Source organism: Telopea speciosissima, chromosome 3 (assembly GCF_018873765.1).
Source record: "Telopea speciosissima isolate NSW1024214 ecotype Mountain lineage chromosome 3, Tspe_v1, whole genome shotgun sequence".
NCBI lineage: Eukaryota > Viridiplantae > Streptophyta > Magnoliopsida > Proteales > Proteaceae > Telopea > Telopea speciosissima.
In genome coordinates, this window is record NC_057918.1 from 46,760,175 (window position 1) to 46,784,742 (window position 24,568).

Here is a 24,568-nt window from a genome sequence, read left to right on the forward strand (position 1 = left end):
AATGATTGGATTTTGGCCATGCAAAAAGAACTCCATCAATTTGAAAGAAATAATGTTTGGGAGCTTGTGCCAAAACCTAAAAATAAATCCATAATTAGAACAAAATGGGTGTTCAGAAATAAACTAAATGAAAATGGTATTGTAGTCAGAAATAAGGCTACACTAGTGGCTCAAGGATATAATCAACAAGAGGGAATCAATTTTGATGAAACATATGCTCCTGTTGTTAGATTAGAAGCCATTAGAATGCTCCTAGCATTTGCTTGTCATAAAAATTTTAAACTTTTTCAAATAGATGTGAAAAGTGCTTTCTTGAACGGTTTTATTGAAGAAGAAGTGTATGTCTCTCAATCTCCAGGTTTTGAAAACTCTTATCACCCTGATCATGTCTTTAGATTAAAGAAAGCTTTATATGACCTTAAACAAGCACCAAGAGCATGGTATGACAGGCTAAAAACATTTATGATTGAAAATGCATATATCATTGGTAAGATAGACACTACATTGTTTGTTAAACGTAAAGGCTCAAAATTAATTATAATACAAATATATGTAGATGATATTATCTTTAGTGCTATTGATGAATCCTTATGCATTGAATTTAGTGATTGTATGAAAAATGAATTTGAAATGAGTTTAATGGGTGAACTTAACTTTTTTTTAGGCCTTCAGATCAAACAAACTGAAAATGAGATTTTTATCAATCAATCAAAATATATCAGAGTTGTTAAAGAAATTTGATATTAACTCCCAAAAGGCTACTAACACTCCCATGAGTACTTCAATAATTCTCTCAAAAGATGAGAATGGAACTCCTGTTGATCTTACTTGTTATCGAGGTATGATTGAAAGCTTGTTATACTTAACTGCAAGCATGCTAGATATCGTGTTTAGTGTTTGTGCATGTGCTAGATTTCAAGCTAGTCCTATGCAATCACACTTACGTGCAGTTAAAAGAAATTTTAAATACTTAAAAGAGCTATCAACATAGGATTGTGGTATCCAATGCACAATGATTTTGAATTACTTAGCTTTTCTGAAGTTGACTTTGCTGGTTGTCATATTGATCGCAAGAGCACAAGTGGTACTTGCCACTTTCTTGGATCATGTCTCGTTTCTTGATTCAGCAAGAAGCAAAATTGTGTGATACTCTCAACTACCGAAGCTGAATACATTGCAGCTGGCAGGTGTTGTGCCCAAATCCTTTGAATGCGTCAGACTCTTCAAGATCATGGAATCCAATTCAATCCCTCCAAAATTCTCTGTGACAGCACTAGTGCCATCAATTTGAGTAAAAACCCTATTCTTCATTCAAGAGCAAAACATATAGATGTTCGCCATCATTTTCTTTGAGACACTGTCCAAAAAGGTGAAGTTGTCCTTGAACACATTGAGACTAAAAGTAAGTCACTGACATCTTCACCAAACCTCTGTCCGAAGAACGATTTTGCACTCTTCGACGTGAATTAGGTATGTGTAATCCTTTTGATTGAGTCAAATCCTTTGATCTTGTTCAAATAGGTCTTATGATCAATTTCTGGGGCGAACCGGCTTAAAATTCAAGTTTTAGGTCATTCGATCGATTAGATGGTCAAAACCGATCGACTGGATCATGGACAGAATGCTTTTATAACCCAATCCATGGGTCATTTGGCTCATTTCCTTTTGCACAAAACCCTTCTCCTTTCTTTCCAAAAACTCTCTCTTGAGTTTCTAGGGCAAAATCCTGCAAAACCCTTGAAAATTATTGCCCTATTAGTGATCCAATCTCATCTTCACCATCAAATTTCTAAGTTTTCACTTCTTTTCTTTCTAAAAAATTTTCAAAACCTTATTTCTCCAAAACCCTTGTTCTCAATAGCTTCCAAAGGAGAATCATCAAAGACAAGAAAGACCATTACTTCAAAGAAGGATGCATATGATGGAACTTTGTTCATCTCTAAGGAGGCTTCGATTTGGTGGAAGCAATTTCAACTCAAGAAACTCATTAGAGAGAGGCTAGTAAGTGTCACTGAACTTAACAATATTCTCCCTTGTGAAATTAATACTTTCTTTGAAATGTTGGGTTAGGACTTTATCCTTGATCCCCAAGAGAAAGCCTACCCTAGACTTGTGCAACTATTCTATTGCAATCTCCAAATTGTTGGTGTTGAAGGTGACTATACCATCACCTCTCTTGTTAAGGGCAAATACATCTCCTTTGACACTATGGAACTTGCCCAAATAATTGGAGTGGATGACTTTGGAGAATGCAAGTATCTCCGTACCAAAACCTCTCCACAAGGGTTTATGAATGTTGATGAGGTTTATGGTGCAATTTTCAAGAACTATTTGGGGGAACCAAGAGATCTTACTACTATTCATCTTGGAGATATTCCTAGGGTGGTAAATCTGATTTTAACCTACAATATCCTCCCTCTTGGCGGGCATAGAGATGCTATTAGCCGCTTCCAAGCTTTTCTCATTTGGTGCATTGCCAATACCCATCAAATCTGTCTTCCCTATATGATTATGAAAACCATGGAATTGGCTACTGAAAGAGACTCCAAGGCTAGCCTCCCATATAGTCGTCTCTTGACAATCATATTCAAGCATTTTGAAGTGGATCTCACTGATGAGATTCCCTCCACAAATCCTACTGCCATTGATACTTCTACATTGAAGAAAATGGCCATTCCTACTAGTGCATCTAATGCTCCTCCTCCTCTTGGCCGTCAAGGTAGGCGTAAGCAAGCCTCTTCATCCATTGTTGACAGTGATGCTTCTGATGATGATTTTAGCGAGGATGAGGAATATGTGACCATGGCTGAATTTGCTGCTAACCAGGAGAAGCTTGACTCTCGTCTCCAGGGCTTTGATGATCAATTTGTTGCACTTCGTGGAGACAACAAAGAGATCATGGCTCAGCTTCGGATGATCACTCAGTATTTTCACATTTCTACCCCTCCTGCAGATGATTAGTGCTTATTATTTATGTTTGTTTTAAAAGACAATTTGGGTTGTAAAATTTGAAACAACTGCTTTACTTTTAGCATGACTTTTGACTGCTGCACCTCTCTAGGGGGAGGGTGTTTTTTGACTATTTGGATTAGACTTTTATTTATGTGGTTGTCTTTTTATATGGTATGATAGTTTCTCTATTATATATATTTTCTACATATGGTTCTATATTGCAAGGGGAGACTTACCTACTCCTTTTTGTTGTTGACAAAGGGGGAGAAGATATTGAATGATTTGAATGATTTGAATTTTGATGCATGACTTGTGAATTTCTTAGAATTTCTTATACATGCACTCGATTGCTTTAATTGACATATATTGATATACATTGCATTATATTTTATTGCTATATATTGCTACCAAATCATGTGTTTGTCATCATCAAAAAATAGGAGATTGTTGAGAAATTCTACCCTACCTCCATAAGTGTTTTGATGATAACAAACATAGTGGTTAAGGTCTTGTATGTGTCTATATGTCAACAGGACAAATAAGTCAAATCAGTAGAAAGCACATAGTACAAAGCAAAGACGTTCAAGACAAAGCCTTGAAGATCAAGATCTCGAAGGCGCACGAAGCTTGTCAAATAAAGAAGATCTTTTGAAGAGTGAAGAACGTCACTTCAAGAAAGAAAGTCAAGATGCTCGTGTGGACATATGATGAGCACATTTATGTGTGAAATCTTAAGGTATAAAGCATGCATTTTACCACATTGAACAAAGCTACTCGGGTACTTTTTGTCATTTTTCAGGTTTAAGAGCATTTTGGTCAAAGTGGTGAATACATATCTAATTGGACAGCCAAACGTCAGGTTACAAGGTTGAAGAATTCAGTCAGGTTAACTTTCCAATGCGCAACATCGAAAGTCACTTGATTAGAGCCGATTCGAGTTTAGAAGAAGAAGAAGAGAGAAAAATCAAGCATGGGAGCATAACGGTAATTTTGGAGAATCAAGAATCTTTCAAAAGATATCGGATATTGGGCTCATATCGTCTGAAATTTAAAATGATGCAACTTTAATTCTTGGGTTAGTTCCATATGGACCCAAGATAAAAAGATATAGCCCAAGAACGATTCCTAGTGAAGTTGGAATTTAGGATAAAAAAATATAATAAAGAAAAGAGAAAAATCTCTTTTCTCTCCAATCTCTCTCTCCTAAAACCTCTCGGTTTGTATCTCTTCTCTCTCCCACTTTCTCTTAAAGTCTTTCATCTCTCCTATCTCCTTCCCATCTTCCTTTCACGAGCTCTCTCTCCCCCCATATAAAATCCCATCTCTTGATCGCACTCGAGAGAGCCCTCTGTTTTGGATTCCTTATTTTTTTTTTTTTTTTTCTCTTTTAGATTTATTTTTCTGTTACAGTAGCGGCAGTGTTCTTCCTTTTTGAATACAGCAGTAGCAGAATTTCTTTCCCAGTTTCGTTTAGTTCTCTTCTAAATTTTAGTTTTCCTTTTTAGTTGACAGCAGCCCTCTTCCTTACACCTGATTTCTCATTCCCTTCTTTTTAGTTTTTGTTTTAGATCTTATGTAATTAGGTTATCATATGTAATTTTAATTTTTAGAATCATTGTTAGGATAATTTTTATTTCCCCATCCCTAAAATCATATATGTAATTTTCATTATACACTTTGGTAATTTATTCTTCAATATTGGATGCGGCTTCAAGTGATGGGATGCAAGTGACGGAATCATCTTCATTGGAGTTATTCGAATCAGCTAAGTTCTTCTTCTTATAAATTTTAGTTTTAGTAATTTCTATGTCTTTTTCTCCATCAATCCTTCCTTCCCTAGTCATTGCTTTCATAGTTAGCTAAACCTCTCCTCTTGGGAGTGGGTGAAAACATGAGAGAAGGAAGAATTAATGGCTAGCATTGTTTATGTGATTAATGAGCATGATCAATATTGGACTTACAATGGATGACCGCCCACAGTTTGTATGTCATTCCAAGGGGAACTATATACATGTTCGTTAGCTGTATCCATTGTGACACCATTATGTTCATGTATTTTTTTATTTACATTGTATGTTGTATGAGCACTATTTTCATAAGATATGTTAGCCGTAAATGAGCCATGCCGCATATCTTATAGACCTAGGCCATATGCATGCTTTGCCCTAATATGCTAGTCATTGACCTGCCCTAATTCTCATAGTGGAACCTATTCTCAAGTGACTTTCTTGCTTTTAATTCATCCATTCCCTTAGCGGTTGTCCTAGTTTCTATTTTTAATTTGTTATCTTTGGTAATTTAGTTGCTTCTATATTTGCTAGTTTCCATAATTGATAGTTTTCATATATAGGTTGTTTCCATATTTGGTAAGTTGTACACTTCGCGTTAATTAAAAGTGAAAATTTATTCAAGGTTGACTTCCTCGTGTTCGACCCATAGCTACGATTGACCTGTACTCTTGCGGTATTATTTTAAACTCAAACAATATACTTAGACACACTCACTGCATACTTGTAATTGCATTTGCATTAAATAAATGAAAAAGCATATGCACAATTTAGAGACATTAGGAGGTTGAAATTGAACCCCCTTTGACCTTAAAATATGTTAAAATTGGTTGGAGAAAGTCCCAGACCAATCCCCACAATCAAACTGTAAGAATCATGCCTTGACTGGGATCTGGTCTGTGATCCGGTCGATCGGATCACAGGGTATGGATCGACCGGGAGAAACAGTAGCCTCACTGGTACGTTCCCATAATTGATCTGGTCAACCAAATCAAGTGGGACAATGATCCGGTCGACCAGATCAATCTTTAGGTTGATCGGATGGGTTAAAAATAAATCTGTTAGAGCACATTTTGCATGTTATACCCGTACCCCGGGCATATAATTAAATATTATTTCTTTCTCGTGACATGTAGATACCGTTGCCATGTATGCTGGTGACCTGTTCTCCATGATGGTCAAATCCAGCTACAAAATCATTGATCACAGTACGGGCTTTCCTGTGGAGGAAAGATTCCTCAACCGACGGTGGGGGAAATTCTTTGACGACGACTTCATTGATTTTCCTCCAAGTACTAATCCGGGAAGTGAAGAGTACCAGAGCGTGTACCTCAGAGCATCGTCTCACTTGGACACCCCGTTCAGTGATGAGCTTGATACTGCCGTGGTGAGACTGTTCGGGTCATGGGTGACAAACCATGACAAGGAAGATGTAAGTTCTAACCTTTAATTTAATTACTTACCCCTCCCTTCGGTGTCCTCAAAGTGCGGGTCGGGGTTTGAACCACCCGAGCTATTATGGTTGAATAGGGAATACTTCAATTGTGGGTCCCACTTATTTAAGGGAGTGTATGATGGGCTTATAATCCCATCCCCAAGTGGGTTCTTTTCTATTTGAAACCTGTGGGCAGGCCCATTTAGTTAAGAGGCCCATTTAACTTGAGGGCCCATTTGACTCTATTTGGCCCAAAGATGGGTTAACCCATTCCTTTACCCTAAATAAGATCATGGATTGACCCATTACCTCTTGACCCATTTGACTTAAAAGATCCAAGACCCATTTTTACAAATAAGTCTAAAGGGGGAGAGAGCACTCATCCCTCATTACTTCTCCCATCCAACCTAAATCGTGGAGGAAAGAAGAAAGGAGAAGAAAAGAAGAAAAGAAGGAAGAAGTGAAGGAAGGAGAAGGGAGAAGGGCTTGGCTGAAGCTTGAACCACATCTCTTGGTGGCCAAATCGTGGAGCTCCTCTCATTGGTAAGGTAAGCCATTAGAATCTCCTCCCCCTCTTTGATCGATTTTGGGCTTTGGGGTTGGAAGCCATGGTGGAGAATCGGTCTTGGGTTTGTTTTAAGACCCAAGAATCGATGGGGAACTCATGGCCTTGATTTTGTGGAGCTATTTGACTCCATTGACTAACCTCAAAGCTCCCAATCCCATCCCCATCAATAGACATAGGGTTTCTACCTTATTATGCCCTACATGAGGTTCTCCTTGCTTTCCTTTATTGAATCAATGGGTTGCATATGCCTAATGGGGTCTTAGGACCCTAATGTGCCAAGGAGAAAGCCTTTTTGGTGTTTCCTTTCCTCCAATCTACTTGAAAATGGAAGCCTTGGTGGAGAATTCTTTGATTTTGGAGTTTGGAAGCAGGTGGTTTTACCTGCGATTTTAAGACCTACGAGAAACCACCCCTGCAACCACCCTGAGACCATCTCTTAAGAAGCTCTCTGTTAAAGTCGATTTTACCTGCGGTTTCACATCTGAGGTAAAACCACACGTAAAATCGCACCTAGAAGAACCCTTCCTGAGCCCCTGTTAAAGTCGATTTTACATACGATTTCATGCTCTCTGAGAAACCACTCATAAAACCGCCCGTTCCCAGAATTGCTGACATTTGACCTTGACCCACTGTTTTGACCATAACTTGATCTACGCATATCGTATTGATATGATTCAACTTGCGTTATAAACTAGACTCAAAGGGCTACAATTACTATGAAGAAACCTTGGACCTAATATGAGTGTGTGATCCTCAAAAATGGATTCAAACCTGACGGATGTGTTTAGATAGTAACTTTAGAATTTAAGTTATATGTCGGTGACCTTGCCTACTTCGTGGCTATTGGAGTAGAACTTATTAGGATTTAATGGGGGCTTAATTACAACCTAAGGTTCCCCTAATCATACTAATTAATTGATTTATTATAGTACCAAGATCTACCTTTAATGCCCTTAAACCCCCTTTCCCTCATTAGTTTTGGGTTGGGAAACTTTAGAAATTAAGGTTGGACCTTGAGGTTCCACTAGGAACCTTTCCTAAGGGGTGACCTTGGTTCAGTGTTGGACCTCATTAATGAGACCTTGCCTCTAAGTACAATCCTAGAACCCCTCCTTGCAACCTTGTTGTTGAGTTTGGGTTTCATTACTCAAAACCCTATAATGTGACCTTTGGGAGTTTAATCCCTTGAGTTCTCTAGACCCAATGAATTTAATGATGTAATCAGTCCCTAGTAGACCCTAGGACACTCTTCCCTTGTCCTTGGGAATTAAAAATCCAAGTGGGACAAATTGGGTTAAAGAACACCTTCAAAACTGTATCATGCCTTGATCGAATGCAAGGGCGGATGCAAGGCTCTACCTACAACCGTGCTTGCATCCGCGCTACCCTAAAGGCCTACTGGCTATGTAATTTATGGGGTTTCCCCTAAGGGACTTTCCCCCACCCTTTCTAACACTTTTCTATACTATCCTAGGCTTTATTAATTGTGTGAGGAGACGCACTTAGCGGACATCGAACGACAAATAAAATCAACGGAACACGAACTATATTGTGAGTGGGGATTGGATCTTATTTTATTTTGAGTGTTTTTATGTTTAAATGTTGTGTTTGATGCATTCATGTTATGTGATGCACTTCATGCATAAATACATGTTTACACTGTTTATCTATGAATGTGTTCATGTGTGTGATAATTGATGACTATGTGTTACAAATGTGGTTGAAATTGTATGAGATGATACTGTGGTTTGTTTAATGTCTTTCTTCATATATTATATTTGGCCTGTCATATGCCGTGTCGTGCTGGTACCCGGGTACTAGATGGTATGGGACGTCGATGCACCCGGAATACCTCTCGATACGATAGTTTTATATAGCATGTTGCATATTTGATTTGATTTTTATGTTAAAGGGATACGGAAGGTAGATGTGTAAGTTCCTACGCCGTATCACCTTATTGATAATCCAGCCCGGGGATCAAGGGTAAGTTCTGGTACCGTGGTTGAGATTATCGGAGGCTTATTGGGAGACCGATGGTGTGTTCCGGGACTGGCAGGCTTCCATTGACGTAGTTAGGGGTATATCGTTGGGGATCGAGGGTATGTTCCGGTACCAGGGATATGACCTTACTATGTCGTAGATTAATGGTGTTGTATCGTTGGGGATCGAGGGTGTGTTCCGGTACCAAGGATACAATTCGATTACTCTACACAACATAGCATCCATGCATACATTACATCTCATCATCATAACCAGGGATACGGAAGGTAGATGTGTAAGTTCCTACGCCGTATCACCTTATTAATAATCCAGCCTGGGGATCAAGGGTAAATTCTGGTACCGTGGTTGAGATTATCGGAGGCTTGCTGGGAGACCGATGGTGTGTTCCGGGATGGGCAGGCTTCCACTGACGTAGTTAGGGGTATATCGTTGGGGATCGAGGGTGTGTTCCAGTACCAGGGATACAATTCGATTACTCTACACAGCATAGCATTCATGTATACATTACATCTCATCATAATCATCATCATTATTCATATTACATATCATATTGTTGTATTTGTCGCATGATCAGAATCGGATCTGATGTGTAAATCATCATTGGTGGTATGGGACGTCAAGGATGTTTGTTCATCAGGTTCGGCTTGCAGTCCTATATATGTTGTGTGTGTGTGGATTCAATTTCTTGCTCATTGGGCTAGTGGAAGCTCACCCCTCCAGGAATCCTTCTTTTTAGAATGTGATGCAGGTTGTATGGTACCGGTGGATGATAAAGGACCTAGTAAAGGATGTGGATGCGAAGTTGGTCTACGACCGTTGATGTTTATCTTCTCCTTGTTACTTTTGAATATTATATTTTTGGATGTATGTTTCATTCCTTTCTCTGTATTTATCAAACAATTTCAATTGTATTAACTTTTAAATTCAAGGATAATCCACCTTATGTATTTATTACCATTGTAGTTATTCCCTAAATGAGGATCAACAGTATTTATTATAAGTCTTCCGCTATTCTGATAATTGATCTGATTCTCATTTTTGTGACTGTAAGGTAAGCCACTGCGTCCATGATCCTGGAGGCGGTTTAGGATGTTAGTAACCATCCTAATCATACCCTTTTTATTATATTTTATCCCTTGTCGGGATGGGGGTGTGACATTGCACATGTTCTAAAGGTCATTAATGAGCCTATAAATAGAGAACATGTCAGACCTTTTCACTTCTCTACTACAGTCCAAAATCCAACTTTCGTGAAAGGTGAAAAGTCAATTATTGCTCTCATTATTAAAGTCTTCTTATCCACATCCACATCACTCAAGGATTGACTTCAAAGCTCAAAGAACCTTCACATGCTTGCACTCCAAGAAGAAAAGTCTTAAAGATGGGCTTTATTTGCATCATTTGACACTTGCAAGGAGTACACATCACACTCCTTGCCTAGGTAATCTATACATTTATTCTCTTGTGTATTAGTTTATGCTTTTGACTTTATAAAACATTATTGCATTAGCCTAGACGGTACTTAGGTTTTGCAAGGATCCTCTTATCCTGAAAAGATTCGCATTCTCTTATCCTTAAAAGATTGAGATCATCTTATCCCGTAGAAAAAGATTGTAAATGTGTTCTTTCCACCTACTGTACTGAAAGGAAGTAACTAGTGAAATTCTCTCAAGGTTGAGAGGAGTGGCCGTAGGCTAAGTTTAGCCGAACCACTATAAATTTTGGGTGTCTTCTATTTGTGCATTTTATCTCTCTATCTTATTTAATTCAAGAAAATTTTAAAAAGGACGATATTTCACTAGTGATAACCTATTCACCCCCCTCTAGGTTATCCAACAACTAGCACACAGTGCCCACACTAGTAAGGGCATCAGCACAAAAATTTCCTTCGCGAAGAGTATGCAAAAACTCCACACGATCAAAGGAAGGCCATAGAGCCAAATAGTCTTCAATGATATGTCTTAATCTCCACGGGATATTTGGCTTAGTGCCATTAAGAATGGATACAATCAGGAGATTATCACTCTCAATATAAATACGTTGTAGTCCTCTGTCCCGAGCTTGAAGGAGAGCATGTCGAATTTCCAGGTCCTCAGCAATGTATGCAAAAGTTTCCCCAGTACCCTTTGCAAAACCAAAGAGGAATCTACAAAAGCTATCTCTTCCCGCACCACCAATTCTAGATCTACCTAGGTTTCCCTGACTGGCTCCATCAACATTGATCTTGACCACCCCTACACGTGGAGGCATCCAAGCAATAGACCTTTGGGCTCAATACTGACCATGACGTTGTTGTTGAAATTCTCGTACAAAATGATGTGCTTTATGGAGAATAGCATTGGGGAAAGGGGAGGAACGATTGAACGTAAAGGAAAGATATGCAGTCCATAAATGCCACAAAGTATTAACAATCAGCGCCAAGTTGGAAATAGCAGAGGAACTTGGACTAACTCTATCCACAACCAGCAGTAAGTTATCCTGGATATCCAACCATCCTTCCACCGGATTGGGGTGAATAAGCGTCCACACAGATTGAGAAAAAGGGCATGAGAGAAACACATGATTAGGATTCACATCAAGAGCTCCACAGCGTTGACAGTGCAATGGTAACCAAGCTTGTCTCCTATTCAGCAAATCAGTTGTGGGCAATCTACCATGTAATAGTTTCCAAGCAAAGAACAGAACCTTTGGAGCAGTCTGCACATGGCACAACCTCAACCACATCTTTTTTGGAGGGTGTATACCATCCTCAATAGCCAATATATATGCCGAGGAGACAGAAAAAGATCCACTTGAAGTATGGAGCCAGATAAATCTATCCGGCTGTGGGGTTAAAGGTAAAGGAATAGAGAGGATGATGATCGCTACATCGGGAGGCCACCATTGTAAAATAAGATTCTCCTTCCACCTATGATTAGTATGATCAATCAATTGGCTAACAAAAGAAGGAGCATTACGATGACTAGGAAAAGGAGCAGTCCCCGGCCTGTGATTAGGAATCCAGAAATCAGACTAAGGGTTTATACTTGATCCATCGCCCACCTGAATGAACAGGCCCTGAAGTAGGAGAGCTCTAGCTCGGATAATGGACTTCCAACCCCATGAAGCCGTGGGTGAAGTCGTTGCATGAAGGAAATCAGTTGAAGGAAAGTACTTTAACTTGATTTCTCTTCCCCAGAAGGAGTTATGAAGTACTAGCAACTCCCATGCCTTCCTTGCCAGCAAAGCCAAATTCATAGGTTTAGAGCGTTTGAGATTTAAACCTCCACATCGCTTGGGTTGACAGATAAGGTCCCAACTAACAGTTGGAACCATAGACTTCTCACCATTAGACCAGAAAAACTTCCTGTACATAGAGTCCAGTTGTCAATGGATAGAACTGGGAAGCAGAAAACAAGACATATAGTAAGTTGGCATCATAGATAGAGTAGACTGGATGAGCACATGTTTCCCAGCAGAGGTTAAATACTTTGATTTCCACGATTGAAGCTTATCCGTAACATGATTGATGAGATTGTTGTAGTGACCTTTTCTTAACTTGCTCGATATAAGAGGGATATCAAGGTATATATCCTATTCCGAGGATGGGGTGATGTGAAATCTAGCAGAGAGATCCCTTTTTAGGGAGGCTGTAACCACGGGGCTATAATGAACCCGGGACTTGGAAAGATTAATGCTTTGTCCTGACATCGAGCAATAAGTGTCCAAGATAGAAGTAAGAGCCCGAGCCTCTGTAGCAGTAGCAGTACCAAAAAGAATGAGATCATTTGCAAAAGACATGTTAGAAATGCTCTCACCACCCCTAGATATCTTGATGCCATAAATAACCTTTTGATTCAGAGCATGAATCAAATGGGAAGAAAGAATCTCTGCACAAATAAGGAGAGAGAGGGTCCCCCTGACGAAGGCCTCTTCATGGGGAAAAGTAATCCAACGGGGAACCATTAAGGAGCATCGACATCTAAGTCGATTCGACACAAAACATAATACGGTCAATCCAACGCGGATGAAACCCGTAGTGAGATAAGGCTTTCCTGAGAAAGGGTCACTCCAGTCTATCATAAACCTTACTCATATCCAGTTTAACAGCCATACATCCCACCATACCTCTCCTCTAAGTCTTGATTCTGTGCATAAGTTCGTGGCAGATAAGAACATTATCTTGGAATGACTAGGGATGTAAATGGATCGGATTGGATAGTGCTATATCCACATTCGTATCCGATTAGCTTTCGGACGGATTCGGATAGTGCTAAATGGACACGAACACTGATATGGATTGGATGTTTTATCCGTTTACATGTAAATATTGCTTTTCGGAAAGCTATAGCCTATCCATATCCACATCCGTCTAGTTTTCGAACGGATTCGGATAGTGCTAAACGAATATGGACAAGAATACGGAAACGAATTTTGACTATTCATTTACATCCCTAGGAATGACCACCCCATCCCCATGTAAATCAGTAATGATCGCCCTATTGATGTCTCCACACATACTCCTATTGGCCCCACCATGTTCCCCCACAGAGAACTCTTCCCCATTTAGTAATTACAATAAGAGTGGACAATTAGTGGGTGGACCTTGGTGCAACGGTTAGGTTGCTCCATTGTGACCAAGTGGTCACAGGTTCGAATATCTAGAAACAGTCTCTCTGCAAAGCAAAGGTAAGGCTGTGTACATGATGACCCTCCCCAAACCCCGCAGTGGTGGGAGGCTTGCGCACTGGGTACACCACTTAATAAGAGTGGACAATAAACAGATTATAGCATAATAAACATACACAGCAAAAGGACTCATGAAGATAAGAGCAGCTATAATTTGCTGATCTAATGAAGATAAAAGCTGCTGCACAGACAAAACAAGCGCCGCAAGTTTCAACAACAAAACAGATAGACAAACAATATGCATCCACAGGTGCATGTACAGTTTCTAAAGGATACTATTTTGTCCAAATCAACCGACTTCATCACTAAAGATTACAAGTACCTTGTCCAAATCAATCTAATTCATCACTAAAGATTACAAGTACCTTGTCCAAGCATCTTCAACCTACCACAATCCTCTAATTATATAACCATGAAACATCAGCTACTTCCTAAGCAACAAGCAACACCTTCTCTAATCCTGCATGGGAAAATAAAATTCTTAGTTTAGATAGATTAAAATAAAGAAAGAGGACAAAACAATCTTTGGGTTATATTAAAGCATCTCAACTTCCATCCCAACTCACAAAGCAATTACTACCGAAGAAAAAGAACAAAACAGATCCAGAGTAATAATCTCGCATGAGGTGCTTGTAGTATACCGATGACAATCAGGAAACTTACATGCATTTTTTTTTCAAATCAGCCCTTGGTTTTGGGGGCCATATGACCTAATTAGGCCATGAAACTTGTAGTAACAGCCTATTTTAGACCCTATAAACATAACTGAACCCTTAAATTTTTTTTTTTTAAATCACACCCAAAATAGTACTTGACTTTAGACCTAAGGATGGTAGTCAGTTCAATGTTTCACTGTGATTCCAAAATCATCCCTTATTTATGTCAAGCATAACTAAACCCTTAAATTTATTTTTTTTAAATCACACCCGAAATGGTACTTGACTTCAGACCTTAGGATGGTATTCATAGTTCAATGTTTCGCTAAGATTCCAGAATCATCCCTTATTTATGTCAAATTTCATTTAAATAAATGTTCATTTATTTAAGATATTATTTATAAATAAGCAAATACCCCCTATTTGAAGCCATTAAAAATAGTTAAAAAATCAAATTCCAACAAGATAGAAAGTCAACCCTCCAGTTCAAGAACAAAAACTAATTTTTTAGTTGTAGGGATGATTTTTAACTTCAAATATTTGAGTTTTTCTCAAATCTAGAAAATTGCATAAATTTTATTGTCATAGAACATCACTAAAAACCAAAAGAACGAAAATTTTGTTCTGGTATCTAAAAATTTATTTCCATTCAGAGCGATTTTAAACAACATTCGCACACCAAATAAAGTTTGACTACAGCATAACTCCTTCAATATAAATCCAATTTGAACAATTTTAGATTTGTTGGGGGTAGAGCACCAAAACCAACTTTCCAACAAATCTAAAATTGGTCAAATTTGATTTGTATTACCAAAGTTATGTTTTAGTCAAATCTTATTTGGTGTGTGCAAATGCTATTTAAAATAGCTTTGAATGGAAATAAACTTTTAGAAATAAAAACAAATGATTATTTTGTCACTCTTTTGACTTTTAGCAATGTATTATCATATTAAGATTTATGAAAATTTTAGATTGAAGAAATGTATTATCAATTTTTAGCAATATATTATCAATTTTTGTTCTTAAATTGGGGTTGACTTTATATCCTTTTGGAATTGATTTTCTATCTATTTTTATTGGATTCAAATAAGGGATATTTACTTATTTATGAATAATATCTATTATAAATGAAATAACAAATATAAAAACATTAACTTACATGGTGTGTGGCATAAACAAGGGAATAATTCTGAAATTTTTAAGAAATTTTGATGAAATGCCGAAATTTCGGCCGAAACCTTGTATATTTCCTAACTCAAGACAAAAACCGAGATCTAGGTGACACCTCAAACCTTGTAATACACTTATAGAATGTATAGTGAATATGGTTGTCGTTTGGTACGCAATTAATTTACTAAATATCCTAACACAAAATATACCATATTAGATAACTAACATACAAGTGCATATGTAGTTGTCTCTATAGAAAATTCACATAAAATATATATGTAGTTATGTAGAGTATATGTGACATAACAATAAATTTATGATGAAGTGGGGGTTATGCAGCTTAAATATTTCATAACTATACGTTACTTAAACATGGGCTGATCTACTATGCATTGGAGAAAAGGTTAAAATTTTGCCTGTAGCTCAAGTATCTTTGTCTCTCTGGTGATTGATTTCCTCAGAATATGTGTTGAAAAATTTATTCTCATAGTAGACTCAAAAAACCAGCTAGTTTAAGTTTAGGTTTCACAATCTTAAGATCCATCTGCACAGAAGATGGTGTGAAAGGAGTATTACTCAATATCAAAACCCAAATTTTTTGGATGGCATCTTCTAACTATCCGTTAAGATGGACTCTAGTAATCAACTTCTATTTCTTATGCAACATTTGGCTTTTTTTCACAATGGTTGGGAAAACCTTTTTTTTGTATTAAAAAAAACCCTAATGTAATCTCCCTTCATTAATATATATACTAGTACTAATTTCATTAAATGGGATAAGGCACTATCTATTGGTATCAGAGCCATTGCCTGAAAGAATAGGCTCGTGATATTGTGACTTGACTTCCTTTACACCTGCACGTTGCCCTTCTGGGTGGGTTAAGACTGATAGTACCTAGCACTGAACCGTTTAAACGGCCGAAGGAGCGTAAGTCTGGGAGACGACGGTATAACACTAGGTAATGCCTTATCCAATTTAAGAAAGGTAAAATGCACTTTTAAAGGGGGGATAGTACCCGTATCATGGACCATTTAGACAGAACAATGTCTTCAAGTACCTTAGGAGACTGGAGTTCCAACTGTAGCGTAATAAGTAATGAAGAACAAATGAGAGACGGCAGTCTCAAAAAATGGACCATTCCTAAAGTTCCAACCAAAGATGCTTACAAGCAAGACTTTTATAACTTCGCTGAAAGTATCAACATCGTCGAGCAAACTGTAGATTACAGTCCAAATATGCAGAAAATCTACCTGCTTAACCCCAAAAGTCTTGAACAATTAAAACAAAAATATAACTACACCCAAGTTGCTATAAAACCCCTTCACAGGGAAGGACTTAATACATCAATCCTCTTAGCCCTAAGAGACACAAGATTTCTCAAGTCTGACGACTCCCTCATCGGAGCCATAGAGACCAGCATGTGTTATGGACCTATCCATTTCAACTGCTATCCAGATATCAGTAAGCCCCTCAAAGATTAGAACATCTTAGATGCTCTCAAAATCAACCTCAAGTCCCATGGCTACAACATGAAGCCTGGATCCATACCAATTGTAGTAGTCCATAGAATCCAGTATAAAGCCATGAAAAAGATTTCTTGCCCTAGAGCCTTAAGGAAATCTGAGAAAGGCCAAACTAGGTTCATTGAAACGGACTTTGCCCATGCAAGGACCATTCTCCCAAGAATCTCAAAATGGGATGAGATTTCATTCCCTGAAGAATGGAAACTACAGTGTCAAATTCCGATCCCTCAAATAGACAATAGGGAGGTCGAGTATATCACTCAGACCATCGACGGAGAAGTTTCAATCAAATTTAATAGGACCCAAGGTACCCAGAAAGGGAAAGAACCTGTAGGATCCTCAAAACTCAAAGAACAACCTGCCAGAGCTTTACACTCCGGCACGCCTTCAAATTTTAGTTACCAAACTAATTGCCTCACCGGCATCAAACAACAAGGAAACATCCTACATGGGATGTATACCATTCTCCCAAGAATCTCAAAATGGGATGAGATTTCACTCCCTGAAGAATGGAAACTGAAGTGTCAGATTCCGATCCCTCAAATAGACAATAGGGAGGTCGAGTATATCACTCAGACCATCGACGGAAAAGTTTCAATCAAATTTAATAGGACCCAAGGTACCCAGAAAGGGAAAGAACCTGTAGGATCCTCAAAACTCAAAGAACAACCTGCCAGAGCTTTACACTCCGGCACGCCTTCAAATTTTAGTTACCTAAACTAATTGCCTCACCGGCATCAAACAACAAGGAAACATCCTACATGGGATGTATCAAGAATACAAAACTGAGACACAGAGCTCAGATTCAACTCCAACACCTCCTAAATCACCATCGTATTCTCAGATGGAAACCCTAATACCAGATGCCAGTGTTAGAGTCATTCTCTTAGAAGAAGACTTCCAAATAAACAAACCTATGCTAAGAGAAGACTTCGAGTCTTCCAAAAACAAAGAAAAGAAAGACTGGTTCTTTGAAACAGTTCCTCAAGACCAACGAACAAAGATCAGAGAACACTGGTATGGATTCATGACCAGTCAAAAAATTAACATCAAATTCTTTACATATTTAGAAATTCAAGCCAAATATCATAAAATAGACTACCCATTCGTTAGTCTAAACACAAATCAGAAACCAACAAGATCTTGGAAGACAGATACAAATGAAACCATAGAATCTATTCACCCTCCTCTAGCAAATCTTAAATTAACAATAAATGAAGCAGAAATTTCTGCTACACCATTCAGATCGACACATAGAGCCTCTGAAGGAGAGAAAAAACTCATAGGCTTAAGCAATTATGCAAATCAACATCTCCTAACACTAGGAAAACAATTATCTAGGGTCGAGGCCTTAGTTCAACCAAGATTAGATCCTCCTGATCCAAGCCCAGGAACTAATCCAAAACAAGACCTCCCAAGTTCCTCAACAAGACCATTGTTCGCACCTCACAACATAAACAAAATAAACGTAAAAGTTCTAAGCAAGATTGATGCCCTAAAAGAAATCGAACAAAGACTAAGTTCCTTAGTCATCCCTGAAACTCCTCAAAAGGAAACCCAAAATCAATCTCAAGTCTCAAACAATACAAAAACTGTAGGAGCCATAAACCTACAAGAAAACCCAAACACCATAAATGTCATTGAGGAGAACTTCCAAAGGTCTTACCCAAAACCAACTTTCCCAGACCTGCAAATGGAGAATAGAGGAATTTATTCCCAGGCCTCCTACCAAAGTGGTGTTATCTATGAATGGAACATAGATGGCATGTCTGAATACAATATAATAAACAAATTACAAGAAATGACCATGGTGGCAAATGCCTATCGGATCAAAGAAGTTTCAGACCAAGCTGTGGCCGATCTCCTGGTTTCAAGATTTACAGGCCAACTCAAAGGATGGTGGGACTTTGTCCTAACCGCTAACCAAAAAACAGAAATCCTAACAACAATTCAAACCAATGAAGACGAAACCATAATATTAGAAAATGGTAGAACCATTGAAGATGCTGTCAACACTCTTATCTTCAGCATAACCAAGTATTTCTTAGGAGATCCTTCAAGGTTAAAAGATAAGTCCTCTGAACAATTAATAAACCTTAGGTGTAGGAAACTACATGATTTCAAATGGTACAAAGATATCTTTATGACCAAAGTCTTAATCAGGGAAGATGCAAATTCTCCCTTTTGGAAAGAAAAGTTCCTAATCGGACTACCAACAGTTTTCTCTGAAAAAATCAAACAAAGACTTAGAAAAGAAAACAATGGTGAGATCCCATATAATAACCTCACCTATGGAGATTTAATCAACACCATACATGAAGAAGGCATAGCCCTTTGTACAGACCTGAAACTTGCAAAACAAATGAAGAAGGAAACAAAATCCTACAAAGAACTAGGAGGATTTTGTGAACAATATGGGTTCCCAACCCCTAAACCTCCTTCAAGCAAAAAAGATCAGAAACATTTCAAATCTAAAAATAAGAAACATTTTAGAGAAAAACATTCAAAAGAACCAACAGAAAAGTTCTACACAAAACCCAGGTATTCCAAGAAAAAGAGGTTTCATTCTAAGAAACCCCAAGAAGAAACAAAATAAGATAAACCTTCAACAAGTTCTGATAAAAGAAAGTGTTTTAACTGTGGCAAACTAGGCCACATTGCCAAATAGTGCAAGGCTGCTAAGAAGGTAAGCCTGCTAAACCTAGACCATGAAACACATGAACAAATATTTAAAATATTTGTTGAGTCCGACTCAGACACAGAAGACTCTGATAATGAAATCTTCTATGAAGTTAACCAAGTAAAACAAGAAACTGAGTCTAACAGTGACTCTGAGCCTGATGTAGTGTAATGCCACTGCATCACCAATGCCATAGATACCTATTCTTCCTCTGAAGAATATTCAGAAACCAAAAGTATTAATATGATGCGTCAATCCTTCTTTGATGCAATAGAACAAATTACTGACATACAAGTCAGGAAACAATGTCTTGAAGAGGCTAAACAAGCCTTAGAAGAAAACAAGGAAAGACAAAAGCCTTATGATATAAACCAAGTCTTTAAAAGATTTGATAAACAAAAAACCCCAGAAAAATCTGAGAAGACCAGAATTACAAATCTTGAAGTAACAACACAGGAATTAAAAAGAGAAATTAAAGAAATCAAAGAAGAACTGGTCAGACTCAAAGGAAAATCTAAGCAAAACGTAGAAACAGAAACTAGTCAAAGTTATGTCGAAAGTATTTCCCCTCAAAAATGGTTTGTCAAAGTCAACCTAACAATAGACTCGTCTTACAAGTTCACCTCTGTGGCCCTGATTGATTCAAGAGCACAGTTAAACTGCATTCAAGAGGGACTTGTCCCTTCCCAATATTTCCAAAGGACCAAACAAAGGCTAACCACAGCCAGTGGAGCCTATCTTGATGTCCAATACAAGTTACCAGAAGTCCACATATGCAACCAAGGGATATGTTTTAAACAACCCTTCAGCCTCGTCAAAGACTTAGATAGCCAAATAATTTTGGGACAACCCTTCATAGAATTAATAAAGCCTTTCAAAGTAACAAATTTAGGGTTAACCACAAAGATAGGAGGACAAAAGATGAGCTTTGAATTCTTAGAACCCTCCGACATAGAACAGATAAAAAATTCAAAAGCTTTAGCAATAACAAAAGATCCTTCTATAAATAGGATCAAATCCAAAGAAAAACACTTGAAGCACCTAAAAAAGGAAATTATGCACATAAAAACTGTAGAAATCCTACAGAAGAAAGAAACTCAGAACCAAATAAACCAGTTAAGAACCCAAATTGAAAACAACCTCTGTTCAGAATTTTCTGATGCTTTTTGGCATCGCAAAAGACACATTGTTAAGCACCCCTATGAAAAGGAATTTTCTGAGAAGAATATTCCGACCAAGGCAAGACCAATTCAAATGAGCCAAGAACTCCAAGAAACCTGTAAAAAGGAAATCCAATATCTCCTAGATAAAAAAACTAATTAGAAAAAGCCGATCTCCTTGGAGTTGTGCGGCATTCTATGTAAACAAAAATTCGAAAATAGAAAGAGTAACCCCCCGTTTAGTCATCAACTATAAACCCCTAAATGAGGTTCTCCAATGGATCAGGTATTCAATCCCAAATAAAAAAGACCTGCTCCAAAAAATACATCAAGCCAAAATATTCTCCAAGTTTGATATGAAATCTGGTTTCTGGCAAGTCCAGATTCATGAAGAAGATCGATACAGGACCGCCTTTACAACCCCATTTGGACATTACAAATGGAACGTAATGCCTTTTGGATTAAAAAATTCCCCAAGTGAATTCAAAAATATAATGAATGACATATTCAACCCCTATGGCCACTATGCCATAGTTTATATTGATGATGTATTGATTTTCTCAGAATCAATAGATCAGCATTTCAAACACCTGAGAAGTTTCTACCAAGTAGTCAAAACAAATGGACTCGTCCTTTCAAAATAGAAAATGGACTTATTCCAGACCAAAATTAGGTTTTTAGGACATTATATCCACAAAAGGACTATCATCCCCATTGAGAGAACAATAATTTTTGCAGAAAAGTTCCCCGATCAAATCTTAAAGAAAAAACAGTTACAAAGATTTTTAGGAAGCCTAAATTATGTCAGAGACTTCCTCCCATCCATAAGCAAGATCTGTGAACCACTATACCAAACGCTCAAAAAGAAAGCCCCTGCCTGGGCAGAACTACAAACAAAAGCAGTCCAAGAAATCAAAAGGTTAGTCAAGAAAATTCCTTGTTTAACCCTTGTAAATCCAGAACTTCCCGAAATCGTTGAAACTGATGCCTCAGACCTAGGTTATGGAGGTATCCTCAAACAAGTGGACCAACGAAAAGAAAACCTAGTTCAGTATACCTCTGGACTATGGAACAATGCCCAAAAGAATTATAGTACTATCAAAAAAGAAATTTTATCAGTTGTTTTATGCATTCAAAAATTCCAAGGAGATTTACTCAATAAAAGGTCTTTGGTTAGGGTAGACTGTAGTGCTGCAAAACAAGTTTTAAAGAATGATGTCCAAAACATTGCATCAAAACAGATTTTTGCAAGATGGCAAGCTCTTTTATCAAATTTTGATTTTGAAATAGAATACATAAAAGAAGAGTTGAATTCTATCTCTGACTTTCTCACCCGGGAATTCCTATAGGGTCCAAAATCTATAAACTGCATCTATATCATGCCTCCCAAAGAAGACAACCCTCTTTCAAGAGTCAAAGCAAAAGCTGCCTATGCAAAAACACCACCAAAACAAATACCAAGCTCCTCCCAAGCCACTTCAATTGTCCCATTCTCCCATGTCGTTGCAGGGACATCCCAAACAGTAACAAAACCAAGTTCTTCCCAGTCAATGGCAAATCTCCAGAGACTCACTCAAATACCAAAACCCACACAAAAAACCCAGTACATAAACAAAGGTATCTCCCAAGACCTGGTTATCCTAGAAAACTATTATACCCAGAACTGTACCTCACCAAATGATATTGCCAAAAGGATCTTCTACCAAGACTGGCACTTTTACTCCCCAAACCATATAAAAACACAAGAATTCTATGAGTTTATCCTCGTAGACACTGACTCTGTCAGGATCAAACAAAATTTTGACAAAGAAGACAAGACCCTTGTGACCCATTCTTCGGTCACCATCCTCAAGATTATCAATGCTGAAGATTGGGGAACGTCCCCCCTTCACCACAGAGATTTCTCCCAAGTCTACAACCCCAAAGGATATAATTATTTTGATTACGTGGATGTCTGGCACCACGCATTCCTTTGGCAAAATTCAAAGGGAAGACATTCCTGGTTCTTCTGCTTTGACTACAAGTTCAAGAGCAATATCCCCAATTGGTTCTCCAGGTGGTGGCACTCGTATGGACCAATAGAAGAAGTACTCCCTGCACCTCTTACGGAAGTATTTGCAAAGTTCTGTGAAATTACTCAAAAGACACCAAGCCAGTCACCAAGCCAGTCAGACCTGCTCAGGTTTTTCCTGCAATGCCACTTGGCATGGATTATGTACTGGGAATACCAAGTCCAACATTTCGAGACTCATGAAGTAACCCTGCCAATTCTGGCCAGGACCTTCTATGTCAAATGGTGGGACGGATGCAATATCACCCACTGCACCACAAACAAGACTATCAAGGCTATCGGGCTGAAGCCCATCCCAAAGCTTACCCAATCTCAAGGATCCAACGAAGAAATCCGTCTCAGACGGAAGCAATTAGAAAAGGAACTCGCCCAACTCGGCCCAGCAAGTGATGAAGAAGAAGATGAAGACGAGAGGTTCAGCATAGACTCCCTTTCCCATCACCTTCATGAAGGCCAATTCGCCCAAGACCCAGATGACCAAGGTAATCTGCTTACCCAACAAGCAGAATCAGTCTCTTCAACAAATAGAAGCAAAGGAAGTGGTCGGGACAACATTGCCGCCCATTTGACCCGCCGGTCAAACAGAACCCGATAAGGGCCCCATTTAAAAAAAAAAAAAAAAAAAAAAAAAAAGACTATTTCAAAATCCGTGGACCCGGGTCATGGATCCTAGCCAAAGGTCAATCCGAGCAACCCGAAAGGGAAATGGATGACTACGCCAGTGTGACATAAGGATGTCTCCTATCACACTATTGCTACAACTCGGCAATTAAAATCATTGAGTTCAAATAGTGCAGACACGATGTGGAAAACAGTCTGTCCCCTAGACATGGAATGCCACATGTCCCCACTATCCACCACGATCACTTCGAGACAAATTAACTTTCGGTGGCTTTACCCCTTAAGTCAAAAGATTCCTTCCACTTTCGGTGGGTAGGCTCCACTTACCTCCGAAGTCCAACAGCAGCCGACAAGTCCAGCCGACAGGCCCTCGTGCCTTCGAAGATTCTCTTCGGATAAGGTTGAAGACAAAGCATCAACCCTTCTTTAAGAGGACCCTTGGTCTCAGAAGGAGGGGGAGGAGAATTTGGAAGAAGAGAAGCAACGTCTGCAACTTATCTTCAAGCTCCAAACAAAATCAAAAGAACTAAGTAGTTCTTCAGCAAATTTTAATTTTCAAATTTTATAATTCAAAGTCCAAGTCTGTAATCAAAGTTCGTCAAGTCAAAGTTTGTAACTGAAGATCTGCAACTAAGATCTTCATCAAGTCCTATATCAAGCTCGAAGCTTTTATCTCAAGCTTCCATGTCTGCAACCATCAACGTACCTGTAAGTTACCTATTCCGATCACCTTACTTGTACCCAAGTTCAGTCATCTCCAAGCTTACCTCTGTAATCAAGATCTCTCCATAAAAATAAAATCAAGTTTTATTTTCTATCATCTTCTTTACTTGGCCGGCTCAGCCGCCTTCAAAGCACAGCAGAAGACTGCCTGCAAACGGCAAATCAATAAGGGTTACCCCCTCTGAGTGCAGCGACCGATCCATTATTGGATCGCAGCACCTGCTAAGCACACACAAAAAGTTTAAATTCAAGTTTATTTACTTTATTTTCCGCTGATTTCTCTGCATGTTCATCACACACTTAGTCACAATATAGTTAAATCCTTTAATTTCTACTGGTATCATTATATATATATATATATATATATATATATTCCCTCACACCAAAAAAAAAACCCAAATATAACCCAACAATCATAGAAGAAACAACATAGCTTGGTCAAGACAGGGAGTGACATGGAAAGTAGAATAAACACTGCTTGAACAAGAAATGGAGTAACATAGAGTGAATAGCACAGGGCAGGCTGGATAAGAACAGATAAAGGAAGACAGA

At 38.3% G+C, this 24,568-nt stretch overlaps 1 protein-coding gene across 4 annotated transcripts in view; it reads right to left on the minus strand.

Moving 5' to 3' along the window:
• Positions 1–8,360: 8,360 nt before the first annotated feature.
• The window catches only part of LOC122656047, a 30,527-nt gene continuing 14,319 nt past the window's right edge, over positions 8,361–24,568 (minus strand). The window contains exons 5-6 of one of the 4 annotated variants that reach the window (XM_043850478.1): positions 13,771–13,871; positions 8,361–8,376 (exon numbers count right to left, since the gene is read on the minus strand). In XM_043850478.1, the coding sequence (XP_043706413.1) occupies positions 13,866–13,871 (6 nt within the window). In that variant the 3' untranslated portion in view covers positions 8,361–8,376; positions 13,771–13,865. Of the gene's footprint in view, positions 8,377–13,770; positions 13,874–13,960; positions 13,990–14,980; positions 14,988–17,944; positions 17,949–24,568 lie in introns of those variants that run through there. The other 3 variants (XM_043850479.1, XM_043850476.1, XM_043850477.1) reach the window with 3 other exon arrangements.